Genomic DNA, 26,596 nt, shown 5'->3' on the forward strand with positions numbered 1-26,596 from the left:
CTTGTAAGAATGGGGAGGTGGAAGTAATGCGTTTGGAAAGAAAGATGAGCTGGGCACCAGCATTGAGGACAAATTGGAGTGGAGAGAGGTGGGAGTCAGGCCAGATAAGAGGAGTTTACAGTAGTCCAGTCTAGAGATGACCAGTGAGTAGATGAATGTCTTAGTTGCCTTCAGGATGAGAAAAGGTCTGAACCTGGAGATATTTCTTAGTTGGAAATGGCAGGACTCCAAGAGGTACTGGATGTGTGGCTTGAAGTAAAGGAATAATTCTAGGACAGCACACTTGAGGGCTAGAGGAGATGGTGATCCAATCAATAGATAAGGAAATAGTGGTAAGGGAGGGTATTCGAGAGGGTGGGAAGATAATCAGCTCAGTCTTAGACATGTTACGTTTAAGAAAGTGCTAAGACATTATGGAGGAAATAATAGAGAGACAGTTGGAGATTTGAGCAAGGAGAGATGGGAAAGGTCAGGGGAGGAGAGTTAGATATGAGTGTCATCAACATAGTGATATTATTGGAGGCCAAAAGAGCTGATGAACTCAAATAAAGAACAAGTATAAAGGGAGAACAGAAATCATCCAAGAACACACCTCGAAGCAAGGAGAGGGGGGGGGGGGAGTGGAGTCATGAGAGGAGACAGAGAAAGAATGGTCAGAGAGGTATGAGGACAGCCATGAGAGTGCAGTGTCACACAGACTGAGGCTTGCATGAGAAGAGAGTGGTATTCAGTTTCAAAAGCAGCAGAAATGTTGAGAAGAATGAGCACAGAGTGGTGACCCTTGGATTTGGCAGCAGTTTGGTAATAGTGGTACTTAGATTTTGTGACTTTAGTGAGGGCAGTTTCTGTGCAATAGAGAGGACAAAAGCCCCGATGGTCCAAGCAACATATATCCTATATATCAATAAATAAATAAATAAATAGATATATAATTAATTCCCTTTTCAGCAAATGTTTAAATGTGATATGTGAATGATGAGCTATATAAAACAAAAATAAAGTCCTCTACTCCAGGGACTCATGAACACAGATACTAGCATTGTATGGCAGTTACACAGACAGATTTAAAATGACAGTATGTTACTGCTGTCAGGAAAGTTTTTTTATTGATCCAATTTAGGAACTTGGAATGTGGAAAGCAGTTTAAAGATTTGTGGCATAGTATATTGGATACCAAAATTGTTCTGATGTTAAAAAACAAATAAACTGTAAAGTTATGAAACATTAAATGTGGTATAATTCATGGGGGGGGGGGGGGGGTATCCTATTAGCCCCTATCCATTTTCGGACAATAAAAACTCCCTGATATTGTCATGTATGACTGATGATCATTATTGCGGTATTAGAAGCCATTTTCATCGGCCGAACTTGGATCTGCGATCTCACGATAACACATGGGATCCGGGATAAGTTCCCGTTCCCATGTGTTATTCCAGCTCCTGTGACTGCTTTTCGGGGACTATACTTCGTGTGCTTGAGGCATTATGAGAAACATAATACCCGATAATTGCTGGCATCGGGGGATAAGGATGCCGCCATTGGACTAATTGGATAGCCTCGGTGCTCAAAGGTGAAAGTAAATATAATATTACACGATGAGAAATAAGGGTGTGGTATATTTTATCAACATTAATGCATATTATTGTTATGCATTTTACCAGAGAGAAAAAAATGTGGATCTTATCTGAAATAGTATATCATCAATGTATAAATCTAGACCCAAATTTCGGAGACATAAAATGGAGTTCTGCGTATCTTTGTGCCATCAAAAGTACCAGCGGTGATGACAGACTCCCAGGAGATAAATCCAGTAGAAGTGAATATAAATATCTCAACGCATTTCATCTTCTCAGTCTTCTTCAGCTTTTTTATATTGATGTACATGCATTTATGTTTATTCAGTAAGCAATTCTAAACTGTATTACACTACATTTGTGCATGATAATTTGGAGTTATAGGTGTGTGTGGGGAAAATATACTAAGAATCGATTTTGGCAGAGTTTACAAAACTTCCCTACTTGTACAGTACCTAATCGCCGGAACAAAAATCACAAAATTTCTATGTAATTTCTTTTGGTGATTTATGTGTTCGAATTTTGGCAAGTGGGATTTTTGTGCGTTTTTGTGGCTTTCACTTGTGAAGTCACTTCAGAAGTCATATAAGTCGCACTATAATGACTCAGAAGTCGCATTCCAACACAAACCAACTCACGCCTCAATTTGCACCACAAGCCGCAGTAAAGTGACAAAATCACCAAACACATACTAAACCAGCTGGTTCCTCTGTTCTGTTTCTTGAACCTGAGCCCTTTCAGTCAGCTGGTGCAGCTCATATGAAATCACTGCCTGCATCCAGGCTACTCCAAAACTGCTGCAGGTAACTTGGTGGGCTTTTATTAGCGTTCTGATTGGTTAAGCCTTAATTATAATGGTTTTCACATGTTGCTTTTTGGAAGTGGTACATTGAGGTGTGTTTTTTGTGCGATTCTGGTATGGTTTTGGATAGGTCTTAGAGGGGAAAATGGTTCCCACATGTCAACACATTCTAAAAAAAACAGTGCATTGATTTTGTGCATTGAATTGTGATTTAGATGCAAGTTTGGTGCGAATTCATTCATATTTGCAAATACAACTCTAAGTAAATTTGCGATTTCCACTGATACCAATGTTATTTTGACGAATATTGTACCGAAGGTGGTTTTTCGCGATTTTGACAGTGAAGTGGTATTTACATGCGAGTTCCGTGTAAATTAATCTTTAGTAACTTCGCAATTAGCAAATTTGCAACTCATTCGGGGGAAAAAATTAAAAACAAAAAAACAGCAAATCGACCAAAGTCAACCTTTAGTAAATTTGCCCGCTGTGGTCTAGTCTCTGGGTGAATTTGTGTGACAAGGTCATACAAGGAATCTTGAGTAAAAAAAAAATCTTAACCTCATAGTTATAGATATCGAATAGATAAATATTGTCATCCATCAGAGTACCCATAAAAAGGTAAATGAAAAATTCAATATCAGAAGCAATTTTGTAGCCTTTGCTTGGATCATGCAGAGAGGTTTTGAATAGAGATGAGCGCCGGAAATTTTTCGGGTTTTGTGTTTTGGTTTTGGGTTCGGTTCCGCGGCCGTGTTTTGGGTTCGACCGCGTTTTGGCAAAACCTCACCGAATTTTTTTTGTCGGATTCGGGTGTGTTTTGGATTCGGGTGTTTTTTTAAAAAAACCCTAAAAAACAGCTTAAATCATAGAATTTGGGGGTAATTTTGATCCCAAAGTATTATTAACCTCAAAAAACATAATTTACACTCATTTTCAGCCTATTCTGAACACATCACACCTCACAATATTATTTTTAGTCCTAAAATTTGCACCGAGGTCGCTGTGTGAGTAAGATAAGCGACCCTAGTGGCCGACACAAACACCGGGCCCATCTAGGAGTGGCACTGCAGTGTCACGCAGGATGGCCCTTCCAAAAAACCCTCCCCAAACAGCACATGACGCAAAGAAAAAAAGAGGCGCAATGAGGTAGCTGACTGTGTGAGTAAGATTAGCGACCCTAGTGGCCGACACAAACACCGGGCACATCTAGGAGTGGCACTGCAGTGTCACGCAGGATGTCCCTTCCAAAAAACCCTCCCCAAACAGCACATGACGCAAAGAAAAAAAGAGGCGCAATGAGGTAGCTGTGTGAGTAAGATTAGCGACCCTAGTGGCCGACACAAACACCGGGCCCATCTAGGAGTGGCACTGCAGTGTCACGCAGGATGTCCCTTCCAAAAAACCCTCCCCAATCAGCACATGATGCAAAGAAAAAGAAAAGAAAAAAGAGGTGCAAGATGGAATTATCCTTGGGCCCTCCCACCCACCCTTATGTTGTATAAACAAAACAGGACATGCACACTTTAACCAACCCATCATTTCAGTGACAGGGTCTGCCACACGACTGTGACTGATATGACGGGTTGGTTTGGACCCCCCCCAAAAAAGAAGCAATTAATCTCTCCTTGCACAAACTGGCTCTACAGAGGCAAGATGTCCACCTCATCTTCACCCTCCGATATATCACCGTGTACATCCCCCTCCTCACAGATTATCAATTCGTCCCCACTGGAATCCACCATCTCAGCTCCCTGTGTACTTTGTGGAGGCAATTGCTGCTGGTCAATGTCTCCGCGGAGGAATTGATTATAATTCATTTTAATGAACATCATCTTCTCCACATTTTCTGGATGTAACCTCGTACGCCGATTGCTGACAAGGTGAGCGGCGGCACTAAACACTCTTTCGGAGTACACACTTGTGGGAGGGCAACTTAGGTAGAATAAAGCCAGTTTGTGCAAGGGCCTCCAAATTGCCTCTTTTTCCTGCCAGTATAAGTACGGACTGTGTGACGTGCCTACTTGGATGCGGTCACTCATATAATCCTCCACCATTCTATCAATGTTGAGAGAATCATATGCAGTGACAGTAGACGACATGTCCGTAATCGTTGTCAGGTCCTTCAGTCCGGACCAGATGTCAGCATCAGCAGTCGCTCCAGACTGCCCTGCATCACCGCCAGCGGATGGGCTCGGAATTCTGAGCCTTTTCCTCGCACCCCCAGTTGCGGGAGAATGTGAAGGAGGAGATGTTGACAGGTCGCGTTCCGCTTGACTTGACAATTTTGTCACCAGCAGGTCTTTCAACCCCAGCAGACCTGTGTCTGCCGGAAAGAGAGATCCAAGGTAGGCTTTAAATCTAGGATCGAGCACGGTGGCCAAAATGTAGTGCTCTGATTTCAACAGATTGACCACCCGTGAATCCTTGTTAAGCGAATTAAGGGCTGCATCCACAAGTCCCACATGCCTAGCGGAATCGCTCCGTGTTAGCTCCTTCTTCAATGCCTCCAGCTTCTTCTGCAAAAGCCTGATGAGGGGAATGACCTGACTCAGGCTGGCAGTGTCTGAACTGACTTCACGTGTGGCAAGTTCAAAGGGCATCAGAACCTTGCACAACGTTGAAATCATTCTCCACTGCACTTGAGACAGGTGCATTCCATCTCCTATATCGTGCTCAATTGTATAGGCTTGAATGGCCTTTTGCTGCTCCTCCAACCTCTGAAGCATATAGAGGGTTGAATTCCACCTCGTTACCACTTCTTGCTTCAGATGATGGCAGGGCAGGTTCAGTAGTTTTTGGTGGTGCTCCAGTCTTCTGTACGTGGTGCCTGTACGCCGAAAGTGTCCCGCAATTTTTCTGGCCACCGACAGCATCTCTTGCACGCCCCTGTCGTTTTTTAAAAAATTCTGCACCACCAAATTCAAGGTATGTGCAAAACATGGGAGGTGCTGGAATTTGCCCATATTTAATGCACACACAATATTGCTGGCGTTGTCCGATGCCACAAATCCACAGGAGAGTCCAATTGGGGTAAGCCATTCCGCGATGATCTTCCTCAGTTGCCGTAAGAGGTTTTCAGCTGTGTGCGTATTCTGGAAAGCGGTGATACAAAGCGTAGCCTGCCTAGGAAAGAGTTGGCGTTTGCGAGATGCTGCTACTGGTGCCGCCGCTGCTGTTCTTGCGGCGGGAGTCCATACATCTACCCAGTGGGCTGTCACAGTCATATAGTCCTGACCCTGCCCTGCTCCACTTGTCCACATGTCCGTGGTTAAGTGGACATTGGGTACAACTGCATTTTTTAGGACACTGGTGAGTCTTTTTCTGACGTCCGTGTACATTCTCGGTATCGCCTGCCTAGAGAAGTGGAACCTAGATGGTATTTGGTAACGGGGGCACACTGCCTCAATAAATTGTCTAGTTCCCTGTGAACTAACGGCGGATACCGGACGCACGTCTAACACCAACATAGTTGTCAAGGACTCAGTTATCCGCTTTGCAGTAGGATGACTGCTGTGATATTTCATCTTCCTCGCAAAGGACTGTTGAACAGTCAATTGCTTACTGGAAGTAGTACAAGTGGGCTTACGACTTCCCCTCTGGGATGACCATCGACTCCCAGCGGCAACAACAGCAGCGCCAGCAGCAGTAGGCGTTACACGCAAGGATGCATCGGAGGAATCCCAGGCAGGAGAGGACTCGTCAGACTTGCCAGTGACATGGCCTGCAGGACTATTGGCATTCCTGGGGAAGGAGGAAATTGACACTGAGGGAGTTGGTGGGGTGGTTTGCGTGAGCTTGGTTACAAGAGGAAGGGATTTACTGGTCAGTGGACTGCTTCCGCTGTCACCCAAAGTTTTTGAACTTGTCACTGACTTATTATGAATGCGCTGCAGGTGACGTATAAGGGAGGATGTTCCGAGGTGGTTAACGTCCTTACCCCTACTTATTACAGCTTGACAAAGGGAACACACGGCTTGACACCTGTTGTCCGCATTTCTGGTGAAATACCTCCACACCGAAGAGCTGATTTTTTTGGTATTTTCACCTGGCATGTCAACGGCCATATTCCTCCCACGGACAACAGGTGTCTCCCCGGGTGCCTGACTTAAACAAACCACCTCACCATCAGAATCCTCCTGGTCAATTTCCTCCCCAGCGCCAGCAACACCCATATCCTCCTCATCCTGGTGTACTTCAACACTGACATCTTCAATCTGACTATCAGGAACTGGACTGCGGGTGCTCCTTCCAGCACTTGCAGGGGGCATGCAAATAGTGGAAGGCGCATGCTCTTCACGTCCAGTGTTGGGAAGGTCAGGCATCGCAAACGACACAATTGGACTCTCCTTGTGGATTTGGGATTTCAAAGAACGCACAGTTCTTTGCGGTGCTTTTGCCAGCTTGAGTCTTTTCAGTTTTCTAGCGAGAGGCTGAGTGCTTCCATCCTCATGTGAAGCTGAACCACTAGCCATGAACATAGGCCAGGGCCTCAGCCGTTCCTTGCCACTCCGTGTGGTAAATGGCATATTGGCAAGTTTACGCTTCTCCTCCGACAATTTTATTTTAGGTTTTGGAGTCCTTTTTTTTCTGATATTTGGTGTTTTGGATTTGACATGCTCTGTACTATGACATTGGGCATCGGCCTTGGCAGACGACGTTGCTGGCATTTCATCGTCTCGGCCATGACTAGTGGCAGCAGCTTCAGCACGAGGTGGAAGTGGATCTTGATCTTTCCCTAATTTTGGAACCTCAACTTTTTTGTTCTCCATATTTTATAGGCAGAACTAAAAGGCACCTCAGGTAAACAATGGAGATGGATGGATTGGATACTAGTATACAATTATGGACGGACTGCCACGGTTAGGTGGTATAAAAAAACCACGGTTAGGTGGTATATATTATAATAATAATACAATTATGGATGGACGGACTGCCTGCCGACTGCCGACACAGAGGTAGCCACAGCCGTGAACTACCGCACTGTACACTGGTTGATAAAGAGATAGTAGTATACTCGTAACAACTAGTATGACACTATGACGACGGTATAAAGAATGAAAAAAAAACCACGGTTAGGTGGTATATATTATAATAATAATACAATTATGGATGGACGGACTGCCTGCCGACTGCCGACACAGAGGTAGCCACAGCCGTGAACTACCGCACTGTACACTGGTTGATAAAGAGATAGTAGTATACTCGTAACAACTAGTATGACACTATGACGACGGTATAAAGAATGAAAAAAAAACCACGGTTAGGTGGTATATATTATAATAATAATACAATTATGGATGGACGGACTGCCTGCCGACTGCCGACACAGAGGTAGCCACAGCCGTGAACTACCGCACTGTACACTGGTTGATAAAGAGATAGTAGTATACTCGTAACAACTAGTATGACACTATGACGACGGTATAAAGAATGAAAAAAAAACCACGGTTAGGTGGTATATATTATAATAATAATACAATTATGGATGGACGGACTGCCTGCCGACTGCCGACACAGAGGTAGCCACAGCCGTGAACTACCGCACTGTACACTGGTTGATAAAGAGATAGTAGTATACTCGTAACAACTAGTATGACACTATGACGACGGTATAAAGAATGAAAAAAAAACCACGGTTAGGTGGTATATATTATAATAATAATACAATTATGGATGGACGGACTGCCTGCCGACTGCCGACACAGAGGTAGCCACAGCCGTGAACTACCGCACTGTACACTGGTTGATAAAGAGATAGTAGTATACTCGTAACAACTAGTATGACACTATGACGACGGTATAAAGAATGCAAAAAAAACCACAGTTAGGTGGTATATATTATAATAATAATACAATTATGGATGGACGGACTGCCTGCCGACTGCCGACACAGAGGTAGCCACAGCCGTGAACTACCGCACTGTACACTGGTTGATAAAGAGATAGTAGTATACTCGTAACAACTAGTATGACACTATGACGGTATAAAGAATGAAAAAAAAAACCACGGTTAGGTGGTAGGTATATAATAATAAATAATACAATTCTGGTCGGACGGACTGCCTGCCGTGTGCCGACACAGAGGTAGCCACAGCCGTGAACTACCGCACTGTACACTGGTTGATAAAGAGATAGTAGTATACTCGTAACAATTAGGATGACACTATGACGGTATAAAGAATGAAAAAAAAACCACGGTTAGGTGGTAGGTATATAATAATAAATAATACAATTCTGGTCGGACGGACTGCCTGCCGTGTGCCGACACAGAGGTAGCCACAGCCGTGAACTACCGCACTGTACACTGGTTGATAAAGAGATAGTAGTATACTCGTAACAATTAGGATGACACTATGACGGTATAAAGAATGAAAAAAAAACCACGGTTAGGTGGTAGGTATATAATAATAAATAATACAATTCTGGTCGGACGGACTGCCTGCCGTGTGCCGACACAGAGGTAGCCACAGCCGTGAACTACCGCACTGTACACTGGTTGATAAAGAGATAGTAGTATACTCGTAACAATTAGGATGACACTATGACGGTATAAAGAATGAAAAAAAAACCACGGTTAGGTGGTAGGTATATAATAATAAATAATACAATTCTGGTCGGACGGACTGCCTGCCGTGTGCCGACACAGAGGTAGCCACAGCCGTGAACTACCGCACTGTACTGTGTCTGCTGCTAATATAGACTGGTTGATATTTAAAGAGATATTAGTAGTATACAACAATACTATACTGGTGGTCAGGCACTGGTCACCACTCCTGCAGCAAAAGTGTGCACTGTTAATTAATATAATTGTACTCCTGGCTCCTGCTAACAACCTGCAGTGCTCCCCAGTCTCCCCCACAATTAATTATAAGCTTTTAATTTATACATTGATGACTGTGCAGCACACTGGGCTGAGCTGAGTGCACACAGACTGAGTCACACTGTGTGACTGACTGTGCTGTGTATCGTTTTTTTTGTTCAGGCAGAGAACGGATATAGCAGAGAGAAGTGAACGGATATATTATATTAAATAAAAGTTAACTAGCAACTGCACTGGTCACCGACTGTGGTAAACTAACTCTGTCTGCGACTCTGCACAATCTCTCTCTATCTAATCTATCTATCTCTATTCTAATGGAGAGGACGCCAGACACGTCCTCTCCCTATCAATCTCAATGCACGAGTGAAAATGGCGGCGACGCGCGGCTCCTTATATAGAATCCGAGTCTCGCGATAGAATCCGAGCCTCGCGAGAATCCGACAGCGTCATGATGACGTTCGGGCGCGCTCGGGTTAACCGAGCAAGGCGGGAAGATCCGAGTCGCTCGGACCCGTGGAAAAAAAAGTGAAGTTCGTGCGGGTTCGGATTCAAAGAAACCGAACCCGCTCATCTCTAGTTTTGAATTGATAATTCCAGAACATCTTCTATGTTCTAATCCTAGCACATTAGAGTATGCTATCGAAGTCACAACACTATTGGTAATAATAGTTCACCCAGAACCCATGTATTTAATTTGTGCTTCGTACACTTCATTCCATTAAGCTGCTAATAACGATTGGATAGTACACAGGTTCTCAAACTCGGTCCTCAGGACCCCACACAGTGCATGTTTTGCAGGTAACCCAGCAGTTTTACAGGTGTTCTAATTACTCACTGACACATTTTAAAAGGTCCACAGGTGGAGCTAATTATTTCACTTGCGATTCTGTGAGGAGACCTGCAAAACATGCACTGTGTGGGGTCCTGAGGAGCGAGTTTGAGAACCTGTGGGATAGTACAATGTTAACCAGGGAGTTTAACAGAATTGGCTCAGGTTTAAAAAGCATGTAATTTGACCATGGACAATGGTAAAGTATATTGATCAGAGGACTGGAAAAGAGCAAATGTAGTTCCACTGCACAAAAGTGGAAGCAAGGAAGAAACAAGTAACTACAGACCAGTAAGCCTTACATCAGTAGTAGGGAAAGTAATGGAAAAACTATTAAAAGAAAGAGTTGTGGAATATCTTAAATCAAACAACTTACAGGATCCAAAACAGCATGGATTTACTGGTGGGAGATCATGCCAAACAAATCTTATTGACTTTTTTGACTCTGTGACGAAAATAATAGATCAATGGGGAGCTGTAGATGTAGCATATCTAGACTTTAGTAAGGCATTTGACACTGTCCCACATTGCAGACTGCTAAATAAACTTAAAAGCGTGGGGGTGGATTATAAAACGGTTAAATGGATAAGAACCTGGTTGCAGGATAGGAAACAGACAGTTGTAGTGAATGGAGTTCAATCTATGGAGGGAATTGTTACCAGTGGAGTACCCCTGGGATCTGTACTTGGTCCAGTTCTCTTTAATATCTTTGTTGGTTACATTGCAGATGGTATTGAAGGGAAGGTATGCCTTTTTGCAGATGATACAAAGATATGCAACACGGTAGACACACCGGGAGGTGTAAAACAAATGATTGATGACCTAGGTAGTCTTGTGAAATGGTCAAGAACGTGGCAACTACAGTTTAATCCTAAAAAATGCAAAATCATGCACTTGGGTGTCAAAAACCCAAAGGCTAAATATAGTATCAAGTTTACTATAATGGAAACTACTGAGGAGGAGAGGGATTTAGGAGTTACTATTTCAAGTGACTTGAAGGCAGGAAAGCAATGCAACAAAGCAATGAGGAAGGCTAGTCAGATGCTTGGTTGCATAGGGAGAGGAATCAGTAGCAGGAAAAAAGAAGTGATAATGCCACTGTATAGGTCATTGGTGCGTCCCCATCGGGAATACTGTGTCTAGTTCTGGAGACCATATCTCCAGAAAGATATAAATACATTAGAGAGTGTACAAAGAAGGGCAACTAAAATGGTGCATGGCCTACATCACAAAACTTACCCAGAAAGGCTGAAAGATCTTAACATGTATAGTTTGGAGGAGAGAAGGGAAAGGGGGACATGATAGAAACTTTCAAATATATCAAGGGTCTTAACAAAGTTCAGGAGGGAAACATTCTTCAAAGGAAGAGAAGTATTAGAACTCGAGGACATACACTGTCTGGAGGGGGGGAGGTTCAGGGGAAATTTAAGGAAAAATTACTTCACAGAAAGGGTAGTGGATAAGTGGAATAGCCTCCCATCAGAGGTGGTAGAGGCTAAGACTGTAGAGCAATTTAAACATGCTTGGGATAGGCATATGAATATCCTTACAAAGAATTAGTGTTCAAAAAGGGTTGAGATTGCCTAAAGGATAAAAAAAAGGGGCAGACTAGATGGGCCAAGTGGTTCTTATCTGCCGTCAAATTCTATGTTTCTATGATTAGTCTTGTTATGGAATAATCTATTTCAAGTTGGCAAAGTTCTCTACATACTGTAATCCATGGGTCTTCAACCTGCGACCCTCCAGCTGCTGTGGAACTACACATCCCAGCATGCCCTGCCTCAGTTTTAGCATACCTTAATAGCAAAACTGTGGCAGGGCATGCTGGGATGTGTAGTTTCACAGCAGCTGGAGGGCCACAGGATGAAGACCCATGCTGTAATCCAATGTGTAAAAGTAGGCGAGGCATATATCCAAATCAAGCAAGAACGCCATCAATTTCTTTCTGTTTTAAACAATAATATATAGTATACTGTTGGATTAATAAAATATGTGATCTGTAAAAATATAGCAACCTACTTCTATTCAACACTATAAGGCACCTGTACCATCCAATTTATAGCAGTTTCCTTGGGTGGTACAGCTAACAGAACGTGAGTGAAGCTTTATAAATTAGATATTTTTCTAAACCTAGCTTAAAATTAGTAACCTAGCAGTTGGTTAATGGTTACTATACTGGATACTGGCGCTAAAGAGGTCACATGTACCGATGTAATCCTTCTATTGCTATCAGGATGACGGTAACAGAAAAATAATAAAAATTGCTTTTTATTTGAATAAATCTTTTTTTTCATACGGAAATAATTTTTAAGTATTGATTTAGTTAAAAAAAAAAGTATTGATAACTATTCTTTTCTTCAGTTTTTTTCATTATTTATTTAGTCTCGTTTGTTATTTATACATTTATTTTTTTCTACTGAAAGTGAATTCCCAAGTCTTGGCTTGCAGTTCTATTGCACATTCAGATACAGTCTGTTTGAATACTGGCCAGACATAAGTTGTTGTGGAGCTCTAGCAGTATTGCAGAGCTAGCTAAGGCCCTGAGTCATAGATATACGCTATGCCACTGCAGCTGTGGATTTGTATTGAGACACCCACTGGCGGCGTCTGACGCATGCAAAGATGCAACCATCAGACATACAATGCATCCGGAAAGTATTCACAGCGCTTCACTTTTTCCACATTTAGTTATTTGTCTTATTTGAAAGTGGAATAAATATTTTTTCCCCTCAAAATTCTACACACAATACCCCATAATAACAACGTGAAAAAAAGTTTTTGGAGATATTTGCACATTTATTAAAAATAAAAAGCAAAGAAATCACATGTACATAATTATTCCCAGCCTTTGCTCAATACTTTGTTGATGCACCTTTGGCAGCAATTACAGCCTCAAGTCTTTTTGAATATGATGCCACAAGCTTGGCACACCTATCTCAACATTGCGACCGTCTCTGAATTAGGCTGTAAGTATCACTCAGCTGCCTTAGCGATAAAATATCCCTTCAACAAATAAACCCATCGCCATCAGAGCACCGCCCGATAAATACTGTAACACAATGTTATAGTGTAGAATTGCCACAAATTTAAACTATTAGTTATTTTCTCACTTATAAAAATTGAGAACCTCAACCCAAATACATATAACATTTTTGTCTAAGGACATATTCTCTAAAACACATAAATCAGGCCAGATATGTCAGTAATGTAATAATGCAGAGCTAAGTATAAGGCAGATTATAAATTAGCGGCTGAGACAGAGATGGACGCTAATAGCACAGTTGTCGCGTCTTTGTACTAAAATATGCAAAGCCGGAGGAGGCATCTTGTGTAAAAAGACCCCCTCTGCCTGCTTCTGTGATATGCTGCTGTGTCCAAAGGCGCAGCATGGGATCACCATCACAAGCATCATGCAGGCATTGGCCCCCTGGCATACCGTATCTATAATGTGTGCTGTTCACATGGGCCCCTTGGTTCCGCACATCCTGCACATCCATATCATTTTACTTACCGCTCTGTTGCCCCATTGCCGCGGTGGTCATTTTCCCAGTGATTCACGCATGCTCAATAAAGATGTCTCTGGGAACAAGGTGCCTGTGCCATTTACCCAGAGACCTGCGCATGCGCAGTAGACTCTGGCACAATGCTCAAAAATTCCTTCTGTCTAATCCAATAAAACAATAATCCAATAAATACAATTTTTTTAGCAATTGAGTTTTCACATTTATTTCCAAAATTAGGTAGGTTCAGAGCCCTATGTAGGGATGTGCAAGGGGTGCCACTACCCTGGAGGTGGCACTGTTGCTGCTCCATGGCTCCACGCCACCTGCATTTGTGTGCAGGGAGCATGGAATAGCTTCCTACAGCCAGTAGAGCTACTGCGGAGCTACCAGCACCGTGCAGCTATTAGAACATTGCCAAGGTAGTCCAGCCCTGACATTCATCTGGACCTCTCTCTTTGGACAGTTGCAAGCTGTCTAATGGATTCTTGTGTCTATCTCTCGGTCGCTGGTCCATGCCTGAATATGACACTGAGAACAGTACTGTCCTCATATTTTTTTCTACCAGTAGGATATGTAGGAGAAGCTGACGCAATGGGCTGTCATGTGACTTAATATGTAGCGCTACATAACTTATTGAGTCCTCTTACATAGACCCATTCAGTAAATTTCCTCTCCTTAGCTGTGACACTGCAATCTTCACCCATCTCCAAAACGGCAAAGGTCTTTGGCCTAATCTCCGCAACACTCACTATATCTATAGGATACATACATTCATATCATACTTGCCTGCATCTTCTGTCTCCTCCCTGGGAGAAGCCTGGAGAGGATACGCTGCTGGAGGCTTCAGGGGGCAGGGCCATACTTACATGCCATTAGACCCTGCCTCCAAACCAGAGTGACTCACCATGATTTGTGGGTAGGGGGTGGGGCTAAATGCTGCAAATTGCGTCACTTATCCCCGCCCCCTTAGCACGGTACTGTAATTGAGGTGACTTTCTCCCCATCCTGCCCGCTTTACTAGGAAGCAGGTGGGAATGCGGGAGATTTGCCTACTCTTCCATGGCTGCGGGGGATTACACGAAAAATCTTCTGGGAGAGTAGGAAAGTATGATACATATATTCTGCCAGTAATTAAAATGATCATTGCTGTTTTATGCTAAAAGGTATGCATAATAAAAATGTAAACAAGAGGAAGCCTGTAGCATAGCCTATTCAGTTCTGCTCCCTTCACTTGGACTTACATAGTCATTCCCCAAATCTAGGCCTGCGCTCATCTTCTGTAACTACATATATACTTGTGTTTCACAGTACCTCTGTGTGTTTTCTGAATGTACAGCAGGGTGAGATACTGTATTACGCTTCTATGAGTCCAGCCTCGTGTCTAAATGATTTTATCATCCCTGTGTGTCCTTGTTTTGTTTTCATGTATGACTAGTTATTAGCCCGTCTAAATGATGGAACATCAGTAATGTCAGTGCCGGCGGCGGTGTGCGCCCAAATGCAGCAACACTTGAATTGCTCTGTTGGCGCCATCTAGTGGCTGCCAGTGTGCAAAACACTTGAATTCCCCCCATGGAGGTGAGGAGTAGCATTAGCCTTATATTATACAGGATGTGCAATTTTGTATTAGTTGTGTTATACCCACTGTCCGGGGCAATGGAGTTTTCTGGAGTCTTACAAATAAACAACGATGATGATGCCACATACTGTACAGAAATGAAAATAATAGGACCATATATTTTATTTATCTTGAACAGAGGGAAGACTCTTTTTGACTCCTGCCCCCATATCTCTATAAGTGCCTTTCACTGGTATCCACAACAAATTAATGGACACACATTTGATGGGAAGAATGGAGATTCCATCCAGCTCCCTGAAAGGCTCTTGGCAGTTTTTCCTATGAACACAACTTCAGATGAAGGCTGTAAATCTGTGCAGTTTATTGAATACAGCAGCCAGCAGTGGTTTCTTACTGGAGGAGAAGAGAGTGCACTAAATAACAAGGTAATTTAGGCTGTTGCATAAGAGAAATGTTTTCCCTTCAGCTGTAATCAGTTTTCTCCTGCAATGCTTTGCCTGCTTATTTTTACTCTCAGGCCAAATTCATTGCATTCTTCCTGGAATCGTGATACAATTAACTTCTCTGTTTTAGAAGGGCAGTTGGCTACAGGCGTTATTTATATTTCTACATTTAACTATAGAAATATCTGTAAAATCACAACATAGAATATAGAATCATTCACATCAGCCACTTTTCCACTAGAGCTTACAGTCTAAGCAGGGCACCACAATGGTTTTAGGTTGGGGGGGTCCTTTTTTGCACCCCTAAATTGATTAATGTTGCCCCTCAGGGGCAGCTGGACCTACCGGCCACATCACCTGCACGATAGAGATGAATCTATCTATCTATCTATCTATCTATCTATCTATCTATCTATCTATCTATCTAGGGGGAGGGGTGCCATGAGTGGGGGAGAGAAAGGACGAAGGAGGAGCTGAGGGGGAAGAGGGGAGGAACATATGAAGTGGGAGTTGAAAAGTGCCGGTTCCAGAGGAGGAGCCAGCCCACAGTAACTAGCCACATAATGTAGGGTCTGGAGCTGGGTGCAGGGTGGGGGAGGGCCGTGGGGAGGGAGGAGGTAGAGCAGCCGGAAAGGGGATTATCTCTATCCTGATTCTGTTCGTAGTAAGCCTAGATGGCCCAGTACACATAGACTGGCGCCTATCAATTTTTTTTGGGGGAGGGGGTGATTAGCCAATTAACCTACTACAGTGTGTGACAATACGGGAGCATCCAGATGAAGCCCACATATTATATCAGCTATCTACATTTAACACATGTCATACACTTTTGGTACAGCTTTATTTTGTTATTTCTTATTTGTTTTACTACAGGTTTTATCTGTCAGTTTGATGGGAAACAGCTCTTATCCATTAGCCGACAGCAATGAGGTTGTTTATAGGATCAATGCAGCAGGTGGTCGCATCGTACCGCTCATGTCGCTCTGTCTTCTGTGGAATCAGGCATCAGAAAGGTACAATGCTGAACCTCTTCAGGGTCATATGTAAAAAATATTCTTGTACGATCATGTATCATTAATTACTGCTATGCGTTCTGTACGTGGTATCACAAGCCAGGGCAGTAGAGAGCCTAGCTGGGTCCATGTACTTTCAGGGGGCGTGGCCTAAGCTTAGGAGAAGAGCTGCGGGTAAGAGGAGAGGGGGGACCTGGTCCCCACTGGGCGCATCTATCTGACCTGGACCCGGTTAAGTAGTAGCCTCCCCTCCTCGGCGCCACTGTCACAGACCTTTATTTACACCCCCTAAACTTCCAAAAGGCAAAAGAAGGAAACTTAGATGATGAGAGCAGATGCACATTTCCTTATGGTCACATGGACATACAGTGCATCCAGAAAGTATTCACAGCACTTTACTTTTTCCACATTTTGTTATGTTACAGCCTTATTCCAAAATGGAATAAATTCATTTTTTTCCCTAAGAAATCACATGTACATAAGTGTTCACAGCCTTTGGTCAATACTTTGTTGATGCCCCTTTGGCAGCAATTACAGCCTCAAGTCTTTTTGAATATGATGCCACAAGCTTGGCACACCTATCTTTGGGCAGTTTCACCCATTCCTCTTTGCAGCATCTCTCAAGATCCATCAGGTTGGATGGGAAGTCTGGGCTCTGCCTGGGTCACTCAAGGACATTCACAGAGTTGTCCTGAAGCCACTCCTTTGATATCTTGGCTGTCTGCTTAGGGTCGTTGTCCTGCTGAAAGATGAACCATCGCCCTAGTCTGAGGTCAGGAGCGCGCTGGACCAGGTTTTCATCCAGGATGTCTCTGTACATTGCTGCATTCATCTTTCCCTCTATCCTGACTAGTCTCCCAGTTCCTGCCGCTAAAAAACATCCCCGCAGCATGATGCTGCCACCACCATGCTTCACTGTAGGGATGGTATTGGCCTGGTGATGAGCGGTGCCTGGTTTCCTCCAAACATGACGCCTGGCATTCGCGCCAAAGAGTTCAATCTTTGTCTCATCAGATCAGAGAATTTTGTTTCTCATGGTCTGAGAGTCCTTCAGGTGCATTTAGGATACTCCAGGAGGGCTGACCACTCTACAATACAGGCCTGATTTGTGGATTGTTGCAGAAATGGTTGTCCCTCTGGAAGGTTCTCCTCTCTCCACAAAGGAATGCTGAAGCTCTGACAGATTGACCATCGGGTTTCTTGGTCACCTCCCTGACTAGGGCCCTTCTCCCCCGATCGCTCAGTTGAGACGGACGGCCAGCTCTTGGAAGAGTGGTTTAGAACTTCTTCCATTTACGGATGATGAAGGCCACTGTTCTCATTGGGACCTTCAAAGCAGCAGATATTTTTCCGTACCCTTCCCCAGATGTGTGCCTCGAGACAATCCTGACTCGGAGGTCTACAGACAATTCCTTTGACTTCATGCTTGGTTTGTGCTCAGACATGCACTGTCAATTGTGGGACCTTATATAGACAGGTGTGTGCCTTTCCAAATCATGTCCAATCAACTGAATTTACCACAGGTGGACTCCAATTAAGCTGTAGGAACATCTCAATACTTATGTACATGTGATTTCTTAGTTATTTATTTTTAATTAATTTGCAAAAATCTCAAAACAACTGTTTTCACATTGTCATTATGGGGTATTGGGTGTAGAATTTTGAGGGAAAAAATGAATTTATTCCATTTTGGAATAAGGCTGTAACATAACAAAATGTGGAAAAAGTTAAAAGCTGTGAATACTTTCCAGATGCACTGTAACTCAATATATTTACCATCGTCACTGACATACAGTAACTGCACGGAGGTCACTATACACAGATACAAGCACTTTATAATGTAAGTCAGATACATTTATTACCAAACTCACTATATTAGGATCCACTGGAATAGGTTATTCAATTTCATATACAGTTAAACAGCTGACATTAATTAGGGCAGCTTGTAAAGATAGGGGGATAAAGGCTTTTGAGTCTAATAGAGAAACAATTAGGAATCTAGTAATTGTATTTCCATTAGTAATATAATAAAGCCAGAATCACCTGCAACTTCATTCATATAGGTGAAGAATAAAAGTTAGATTTTAAACAAATCTCTTTAAAATTCACATAATACACTAATTAAGGCTAATTTCCATGCAAAGCTACACTTTTCTAACCTCCTAAGAAAAAACAAAAGTATAGCTGTACATCTCACAAGTATTATTGTTATTAATAATAATAATAATAAGAAATAATATAATTTTCTCTAACGTCCTAGTGGATGCTGGGAACTCCGAAAGGACCATGGGGAATAGAGGCTCCGCAGGAATCTGGGCACAACTAAAAGAAAGCTTTTAGACTACCTGGTGTGCACTGGCTCCTCCCACTATGACCCTCCTCCAAGCCTCAGTTAGATTTTTGTGCCCGGCCGAGCTGGATGCACACTAGGGGCTCTCCTGAGCTCTTAGAAGAAAGTATATTTTAGGTTTTTTATTTTACAGTGAGACCTGCTGGCAACAGGCTCACTGCAACGAGGGACTAAGGGGAGAAGAAGCGAACCTACCTGCTTGCAGCTAGCTTGGGCTTCTTAGGCTACTGGACACCATTAGCTCCAGAGGGACCGACCGCATGGAACTGGCCTTGGTGTTCGGTCCCGGAGCCGCGCCGCCGTCCCCCTTACAGAGCCAGAAGCAAGAAGAAGTCCGGAAAATCGGCGGCATGAAGACTTCTGTCTTCTCCAAGGTAGCGCACAGCACTGCAGCTGTGCGCCATTGCTTCTCATACACACTTCACACTCCGGTCAATGAGGGTGCAGGGCGCTGGGGGGGGGCGCCCTGAGCAGCAATAAAAACACCTTGGCTGGCAAAACAATCACAATATATAGCCCCAGAGGCTATATATGTGATAATTACCCCTGCCAGAATCCTTAAAAAAGCGGGAGAATAGTCCGCGAAAAAGGGGCGGAGCTATCCCCCTCAGCACACTGGCGCCATTTTTCCCTCACAGTTCCGCTGGAAGGAAGCTCCCTGGCTCTCCCCTGCAGTCTACACTACAGCAAAAGGGTAAAAAAGAGAGGGGGGGCACTAAATTTAGGCGCAGTAAATATTATAGCAGCTATAGGGGACATAATTCAGTTAGTCCCTGCAGTATATAGCGCTCTGGTGTGTGCTGGCATACTCTCTCTCTGTCTCCCCAAAGGGCTTCTGTGGGGTCCTGTCCTCTGTTTAGAGCATTCCCGGTGTGTGTGCGGTGTGTCGGTACGGCTGTGTCGACATGTTTGAGGAGGAAAATTATGTGGAGGCGGAGCAGATGCCTGTAGAAGTGATGTCACCCCCTGCGTGGCAGACACCTGAGTGGATGGTTTTATGGAAGGAATTACGTGCAAGTGTCGACTCCTTACACAAAAAATTTGACGACATGCCAAATGCGGGACAGCCGGCTTCTCAGCTTGTGCCTGCCCAGGTGTCTCAAAGGCCATCAGGGGCTCTAAAACGCCCGCTACCTCAGATGGCAGACCCAGATGTCGACACGGATACTGATACCAGTGTCGACGACGATGAGTCTAATCTAATGTCCACTAAGGCCATTCGCTGCATGATTGAGGCAATGAAAGAGGTGTTACACATTTCAGATTTAAACCCAGGTACCACAAAAAAAGGTATTATGTTTGGGGAGAAAAAACTACCCGTAGTTTTTCCCCCATCTGAAGAATTAAATGAAGTGTGTGAAGAAGCGTGGGCTTTCCCTGATAAAAGATTGATAATCTCAAAAAAATTACTAATGGCGTTCCCTTTCCCGCCAGAGGATAGGGCACGTTGGGAAACACCTCCTAGGGTGGATAAAGCGCTCACACGTTTGTCTAGAAAGGTGGCACTTCCGTCTCCGGATACGGCCGCCCTGAAGGAGCCTGCGGATAGAAAACAGGAGGCGATCCTGAAGTCTATATATACACACACAGGCATTATACTTAGGCCAGCTATTGCGTCAGCATGGATGTGCAGTGCTGCCGCTGCGTGGTCAGATTCCCTGTCAGAAAATATTGACACCCTAGACAGGGACACTATTCTGCTAACCATAGAGCATATAAAAGACTCAGTCTTATACATGAGAGATGCACAGAGGGAGATCTGCCGGCTGGCATCTAAAATAAGTGCATTGTCCATTTCTGCTAGGAGAGGCTTATGGACCCGGCAGTGGACAGGGGATGCAGATTCCAAAAGGCACATGGAAGTTTTGCCTTATAAGGGTGAGGAGTTATTCGGGGATGGTCTCTCGGACCTCGTTTCCACAGCGACAGCTGGGAAGTCAGTATTTTTACCCCATGTTCCCTCACAGCCTAAAAAAGCGCCGTTTTATCAGGTACAGTCCTTTCGGACCCAGAAAAACAGGCGAGGAAAAGGCGGGTCCTTTCTGTCCAGAGGCAGAGGTAGGGGAAAAAGGCTGCAACAAACAGCTAGTTCCCAGGAGCAAAAGTCCTCCCCCGCTTCTTCCAAGTCCGCCACATGACGGTGGGGCTCCACAGGCAGAGCCAGGTACGGTGGGGGGCCGCCTCCAAAATTTCAGCGATCAGTGGGCTCGCTCACAGGTGGATCCCTGGATCTTTCAAGTAGTATCTCAGGGGTACAAGCTGGAATTCGAGGCGTCTCCCCCCCGCCGTTTCCTCAAATCAGCCTTGCCAGCAACTCCCTCGGACAGGGAGGCTGTGCTAGAGGCAATTCACAAGCTGTATTCCCAGCGCGTGATAGTCAAGGTGCCCCTACTTCAACAAGGACGGGGTTACTTTGCCACACTGTTTGTGGTACCAAAACCGGACGGTTCGGTGAGACCCATTTTAAATTTGAAATCCTTGAACACATACATAAAAAAATTCAAGTTCAAGATGGAATCGCTCAGGGCGGTTATTGCAAGTCTAGACGAGGGGGATTACATGGTATCCCTGGACATCAAGGATGCTTACCTGCATGTCCCCATTTACCATCCTCACCAGGAGTACCTCAGATTTGCGGTACAGAATTGCCATTACCAATTCCAGACGCTGCCGTTTGGTCTGTCCACGGCACCGAGGGTGTTTACCAAGGTAATGGCGGAAATGATGATACTCCTTCGAAAAAAGGGAGTTTTAATTATCCCATACTTGGACGATCTCCTAATAAAGGCGAGATCCAAGGAGCAGTTGTTGGTAGGAGTAGCACTATCTCAGGAGGTGCTACACCAGCACGGTTGGATTCTAAATATTCCAAAGTCACAGCTGGTTCCGACGACACGTCTACTGTTCCTGGGAATGATTCTGGACACAGTCCAGAAAAAAGTGTTTCTCCCAGAGGAAAAAGCCATGGAGCTGTCGTCTCTAGTCAGAAACCTCCTGAAACCAAAACAGGTGTCGGTGCATCACTGCACGCGAGTCTTGGGAAAGATGGTGGCTTCTTACGAAGCAATTCCTTTCGGCAGGTTCCATGCCAGAATCTTTCAGTGGGACCTGTTGGACCAATGGTCCGGATCGCATCTTCAGATGCATCGGCTAATAACCCTGTCTCCAAGAACCAGGGTGTCTCTGCTGTGGTGGCTGCAGAGTGCTCATCTTCTAGAGGGCCGCAGATTCGGCATACAGGACTGGGTCCTGGTGACCACGGATGCCAGCCTTCGAGGCTGGGGGGCAGTCACACAGGGAAGAAACTTCCAAGGACTATGGTCGAGTCAGGAGACTTCCCTACACATAAATATTCTAGAACTGAGGGCCATTTACAATGCCCTAAGTCAGGCAAAACCCCTGCTTCTACACCAGCCGGTACTGATCCAGTCAGACAACATCACGGCGGTCGCCCATGTAAACCGACAGGGCGGCACAAGAAGCAGGACGGCAATGGCAGAAGCCACAAGGATTCTCCGATGGGCGGAAAATCATGTGCTAGCACTGTCAGCAGTGTTCATTCCGGGAGTGGACAACTGGGAAGCAGACTTCCTCAGCAGGCACGACCTCCACCCGGGAGAGTGGGGACTTCATCCAGAAGTCTTTCAAATGATTGTAAACCAGTGGGAAAAACCACAGGTGGACATGATGGCGTCCCGCCTAAACAAAAAACTAGAGAGATATTGCGCCAGGTCAAGGGACCCTCAGGCGATAGCGGTGGACGCTCTAGTGACACCGTGGGTGTACCAGTCGGTTTATGTGTTCCCTCCTCTGCCTCTCATACCAAAGGTACTGAGAATAATAAGAAAACGAGGAGTAAGGACAATACTCGTGGTTCCGGATTGGCCAAGAAGAGCGTGGTACCCGGAACTTCAAGAGATGATCTCAGAGGACCCATGGCCTCTGCCGCTCAGACAGGACCCGCTGCAGCAGGGGCCCTGTCTGTTCCAAGACTTACCGCGGCTGCGTTTGACGGCATGGCGGTTGAACACCGGATCCTAAAGGAAAAGGACATTCCGGAGGATGTCATTCCTACGCTGATTAAAGCCAGGAAAGATGTAACTGTAAAGCATTATCACCGCATATGTCGGAAATATGTTGCTTGGTGTGAGGCCAATAAGGCCCCAACAGAGGATTTTCAGCTGGGTCGATTTCTGCACTTCCTACAGGCAGGAGTGACTATGGGCCTAAAATTAGGCTCCATTAAGGGGCAGATATCGGCTCTGTCGATTTTCTTCCAAAAAGAACTAGCTTCACTACCTGAAGTTCAGACATTTGTAAAAGGAGTGCTGCATATTCAGCCCCCTTTTGTGCCTCCAGTGGCACCTTGGGATCTCAACGTGGTGTTAAATTTCCTAAAATCACATTGGTTTGAGCCACTAAAGACCGTGGATCTAAAATATCTCACGTGGAAAGTGGTCATGTTATTGGCCTTGGCTTCGGCCAGGCGTGTATCAGAATTGGCGGCTTTGTCATTTAAAAGCCCTTATCTGATTTTCCATATGGATAGGGCAGAATTGAGGACTCGTCCCCAGTTTCTCCCTAAGGTGGTATCAGTTTTCACTTGAACCAACCTATTGTAGTGCCTGCGGCTACTAGCGACTTGGAGGATTCCAAGTTGCTGGACGTAGTCAGGTCCTTGAAAATTTATGTTTCCAGGACGGCTGGAGTCAGGAAAACTGACTCGCTATTTATCCTGTATGCACCCAACAAACTGGGTGCTCCTGCTTCTAAGCAGACTATTGCTCGCTGGACTTGTAGCACAATTCAGCTGGCGCATTCTGCGGCTGGACTGCCGCATCCTAAATCAGTTAAGGCCCATTCTACAAGGAAGGTGGGCTCATCTTGGGCGGCTGCCCGAGGGGTCTCGGCTTTACAACTTTGCCGAGCTGCTACTTGGTCAGGGGCAAACACGTTTGCAAAATTCTACAAATTTGATACCCTGGCTGAGGAGGACCTTGAGTTCTCTCATTCGGTGCTGCAGTGTCATCCGCACTCTCCCGCCCGTTTGGGAGCTTTGGTATAATCCCCATGGTCCTTTCGGAGTTCCCAGCATCCACTAGGACGTTAGAGAAAATAAGATTTTACTCACCGGTAAATCTATTTCTCGTAGTCCGTAGTGGATGCTGGGCGCCCGTCCCAAGTGCGGATTGTCTGCAATAATTGTACATAGTTATTGTTCACTAACGGGTTATTGTTATGAGCCATCTGTTGAGAGGCTCAGTTATGTTTCATACTGTTAACTGGATATGGTATCACGTGTTATACGGTGTGATTGGTGTGGCTGGTATGAGTCTTACCCGGGATTCAAAATCCTTCCTTATTGTGTCAGCTCTTCCGGGCACAGTATCCTAACTGAGGCTTGAAGGAGGGTCATAGTGGGAGGAGCCAGTGCACACCAGGTAGTCTAAAAGCTTTCTTTTAGTTGTGCCCAGACTCCTGCGGAGCCGCTATTCCCCATGGTCCTTTCGGAGTTCCCAGCATCCACTACGGACTACGAGAAATAGATTTACCGGTGAGTAAAATCTTATTATAGTTTTGATCAGTGGGAAACTAGTAATTGGAAATTTACAAAATTGCCACTGAAATATTCAAATATGATATAACTGATTTCAAACAGCCTGGGATTACTGAGATCTCCCAATGATTTTAGTGGGCAGTGCATTTCAGTGGGCGCATTGCCAATTAAAACAAATTCCTCCTTTTAATTCATAAAAAAAAAAAAAAAAAAAAGTTTAAATTCCATTGTGGGACTATGCATCCCAGCAAGCACTGGAATTTTGAAAAATTATTCTGTGTTTTAATACAGGATCCAGCATGATTTAGCCAGTATCTGCTCAAACAATCATAATCAATAAAGTAAACTTTGCTTGCATACCCTCCAACTGTACCTTTTTGCCCGGTACAGTACCGTTTTTTTAATGGTTTGTACCGGCCAAAAGGGGCCTTGCACCGATTTCAGCATCTCCCTTGTCCTATAGATTCCTATAGCAGCGTTACATTGTCATGCCCCCTCTATCCGCGGCCACACCCCTTTTCCGAATTTGTACCAATTTTTTTGTTTTAGGATGTTGGAGGGTGTGTGCTTATGTTTCGCGGTACTTTCTCTTACTTTCTATGGGTACCGCATTCAGCAAGCTTTCCCAATGAAAATGTATTGCCTGCCCAAATGAAAGGAAAAGCAAAGTTGCACCAAATTTCTTATATTTAAAATTATTGTATTTTTAGTAGATTTGATAGTTTGGTGAACGAATTAATAATTTGATTATGATAATGAACAAAATCCCCAATATTAAAATTTCCGATTGACAGATCTGCACCTTAGAGTATCTTTATATTAATTCTATAAGGTTTATTGAGAGAACGGCTGAACATAAAAATGTGGTTGAGGTATCAAAATAAAGGTCTTAGATGTGCCAGTTGAAGAAAAAACTAAGATTGGGACAAAGGTTCGGATGTTGCAAAGCGGCAAAGTTCCCATATAAAGTCTATAAGGGCGGGATTCAATTCTTTTCACCCCTTTACACACCCGTTCTGTTTCTGCCCTCAGGGACGTTGTATCATTATTTCAGCTCGCTACCCCCGGAGTAGCGAGGCACCCAACCCTTTGCACAGCTAAACCTGATTACTATGGGCACAATATGCATGATAACGGAGATCATTTTAGAAAGGAAATTGGGCGTGATATATCATTTGAATCTCACCCTATGGGAGAAGCGTGCGCGAGCAATGTAAACATTTGCTCTACCACTACATCCAAAATATCCATTTTATTTGTTTACCCTGTGAAGGGGATCATTGCCCAAAACACTCAGTTCAGACTTGGTGTGTGCATGGTGTTCTATGATCAGTTTTCGTAAGTCTGTGAATGAATTTGAAAAAATTTTTTGTCAATCAAATAAAGTTTCCATTTGTTGCTTGATATGAATTTATTCTAAAAAAAACAACAACAAAAAACAAACCATGGATGTTGATGGGTTTCCACTAGCAGCTACTAAACGGCCTAAGACATCCACACTATTGCTGTATCGTCTTACCATGACAACACAGAGTCAGTTGGGTCTGGGACTCCAGGTCGACAACAAAAAGGTCGACACACCTTAGGTCGATGCCAATTGGTCGACACACCTTAGGTCGACATGGGCAAAAGGTTGACATGGACAAAAGGTCGACAGGAACAAGGTCGACATGGAAAAAGGTCGACATTCGTTTTTTATGTTTTTTTGGTGTTGTTTTCTTCGTAGAGTGACCGAGAACCCCAATTAGTGCACCGCGTCCCCTCGCATGGCTCGCCATGCTTCGGGCATGGTGCCTTCGCTCCGCTACCGCTTCGCTCGGCACAGATTACCGTTCCAATCGTAGTCCACGTGGATCGTTGAGTATGAAAAGGTTCCAAAAAAGAAAAAAAATGTGAAAAACTCATGTCGACCTTTTTCCATGTCGACCTTGTTCCTGTCGACCTTTTGTCCATGTCGACATTTTGTCCATGTCGACCTAAGGTGTGTCGACCAATTGGTGTCGACCTAAGGTGTGTCGACCTTTTTGTTGTCGACCTGGGGTCCGGATACCAAGTCAGTTAATGGCAGCTATTCTATACTACAGTACCCCTTATGTGTCTTACATTTATATTCAGTTTGCTGAGCC

The 26,596-nt window shown here is 44.3% G+C and overlaps 1 protein-coding gene across 1 annotated transcript in view; it reads left to right on the forward strand.

Annotated features, from left to right (window-relative positions):
* Positions 1–26,596, forward strand: part of ADGRV1 (adhesion G protein-coupled receptor V1) — a 1,000,765-nt gene that overhangs the window by 549,042 nt on the left and 425,127 nt on the right. The window contains exons 81-82 of the mRNA XM_063964002.1: positions 15,286–15,532; positions 16,424–16,563. Coding sequence (XP_063820072.1) covers positions 15,286–15,532; positions 16,424–16,563 — 387 coding nt within the window. The remainder of the gene's footprint in view (positions 1–15,285; positions 15,533–16,423; positions 16,564–26,596) is intronic.

Source organism: Pseudophryne corroboree, chromosome 1 (genome assembly GCF_028390025.1).
Source record: "Pseudophryne corroboree isolate aPseCor3 chromosome 1, aPseCor3.hap2, whole genome shotgun sequence".
Taxonomy (NCBI): Eukaryota; Metazoa; Chordata; class Amphibia; order Anura; family Myobatrachidae; genus Pseudophryne; species Pseudophryne corroboree.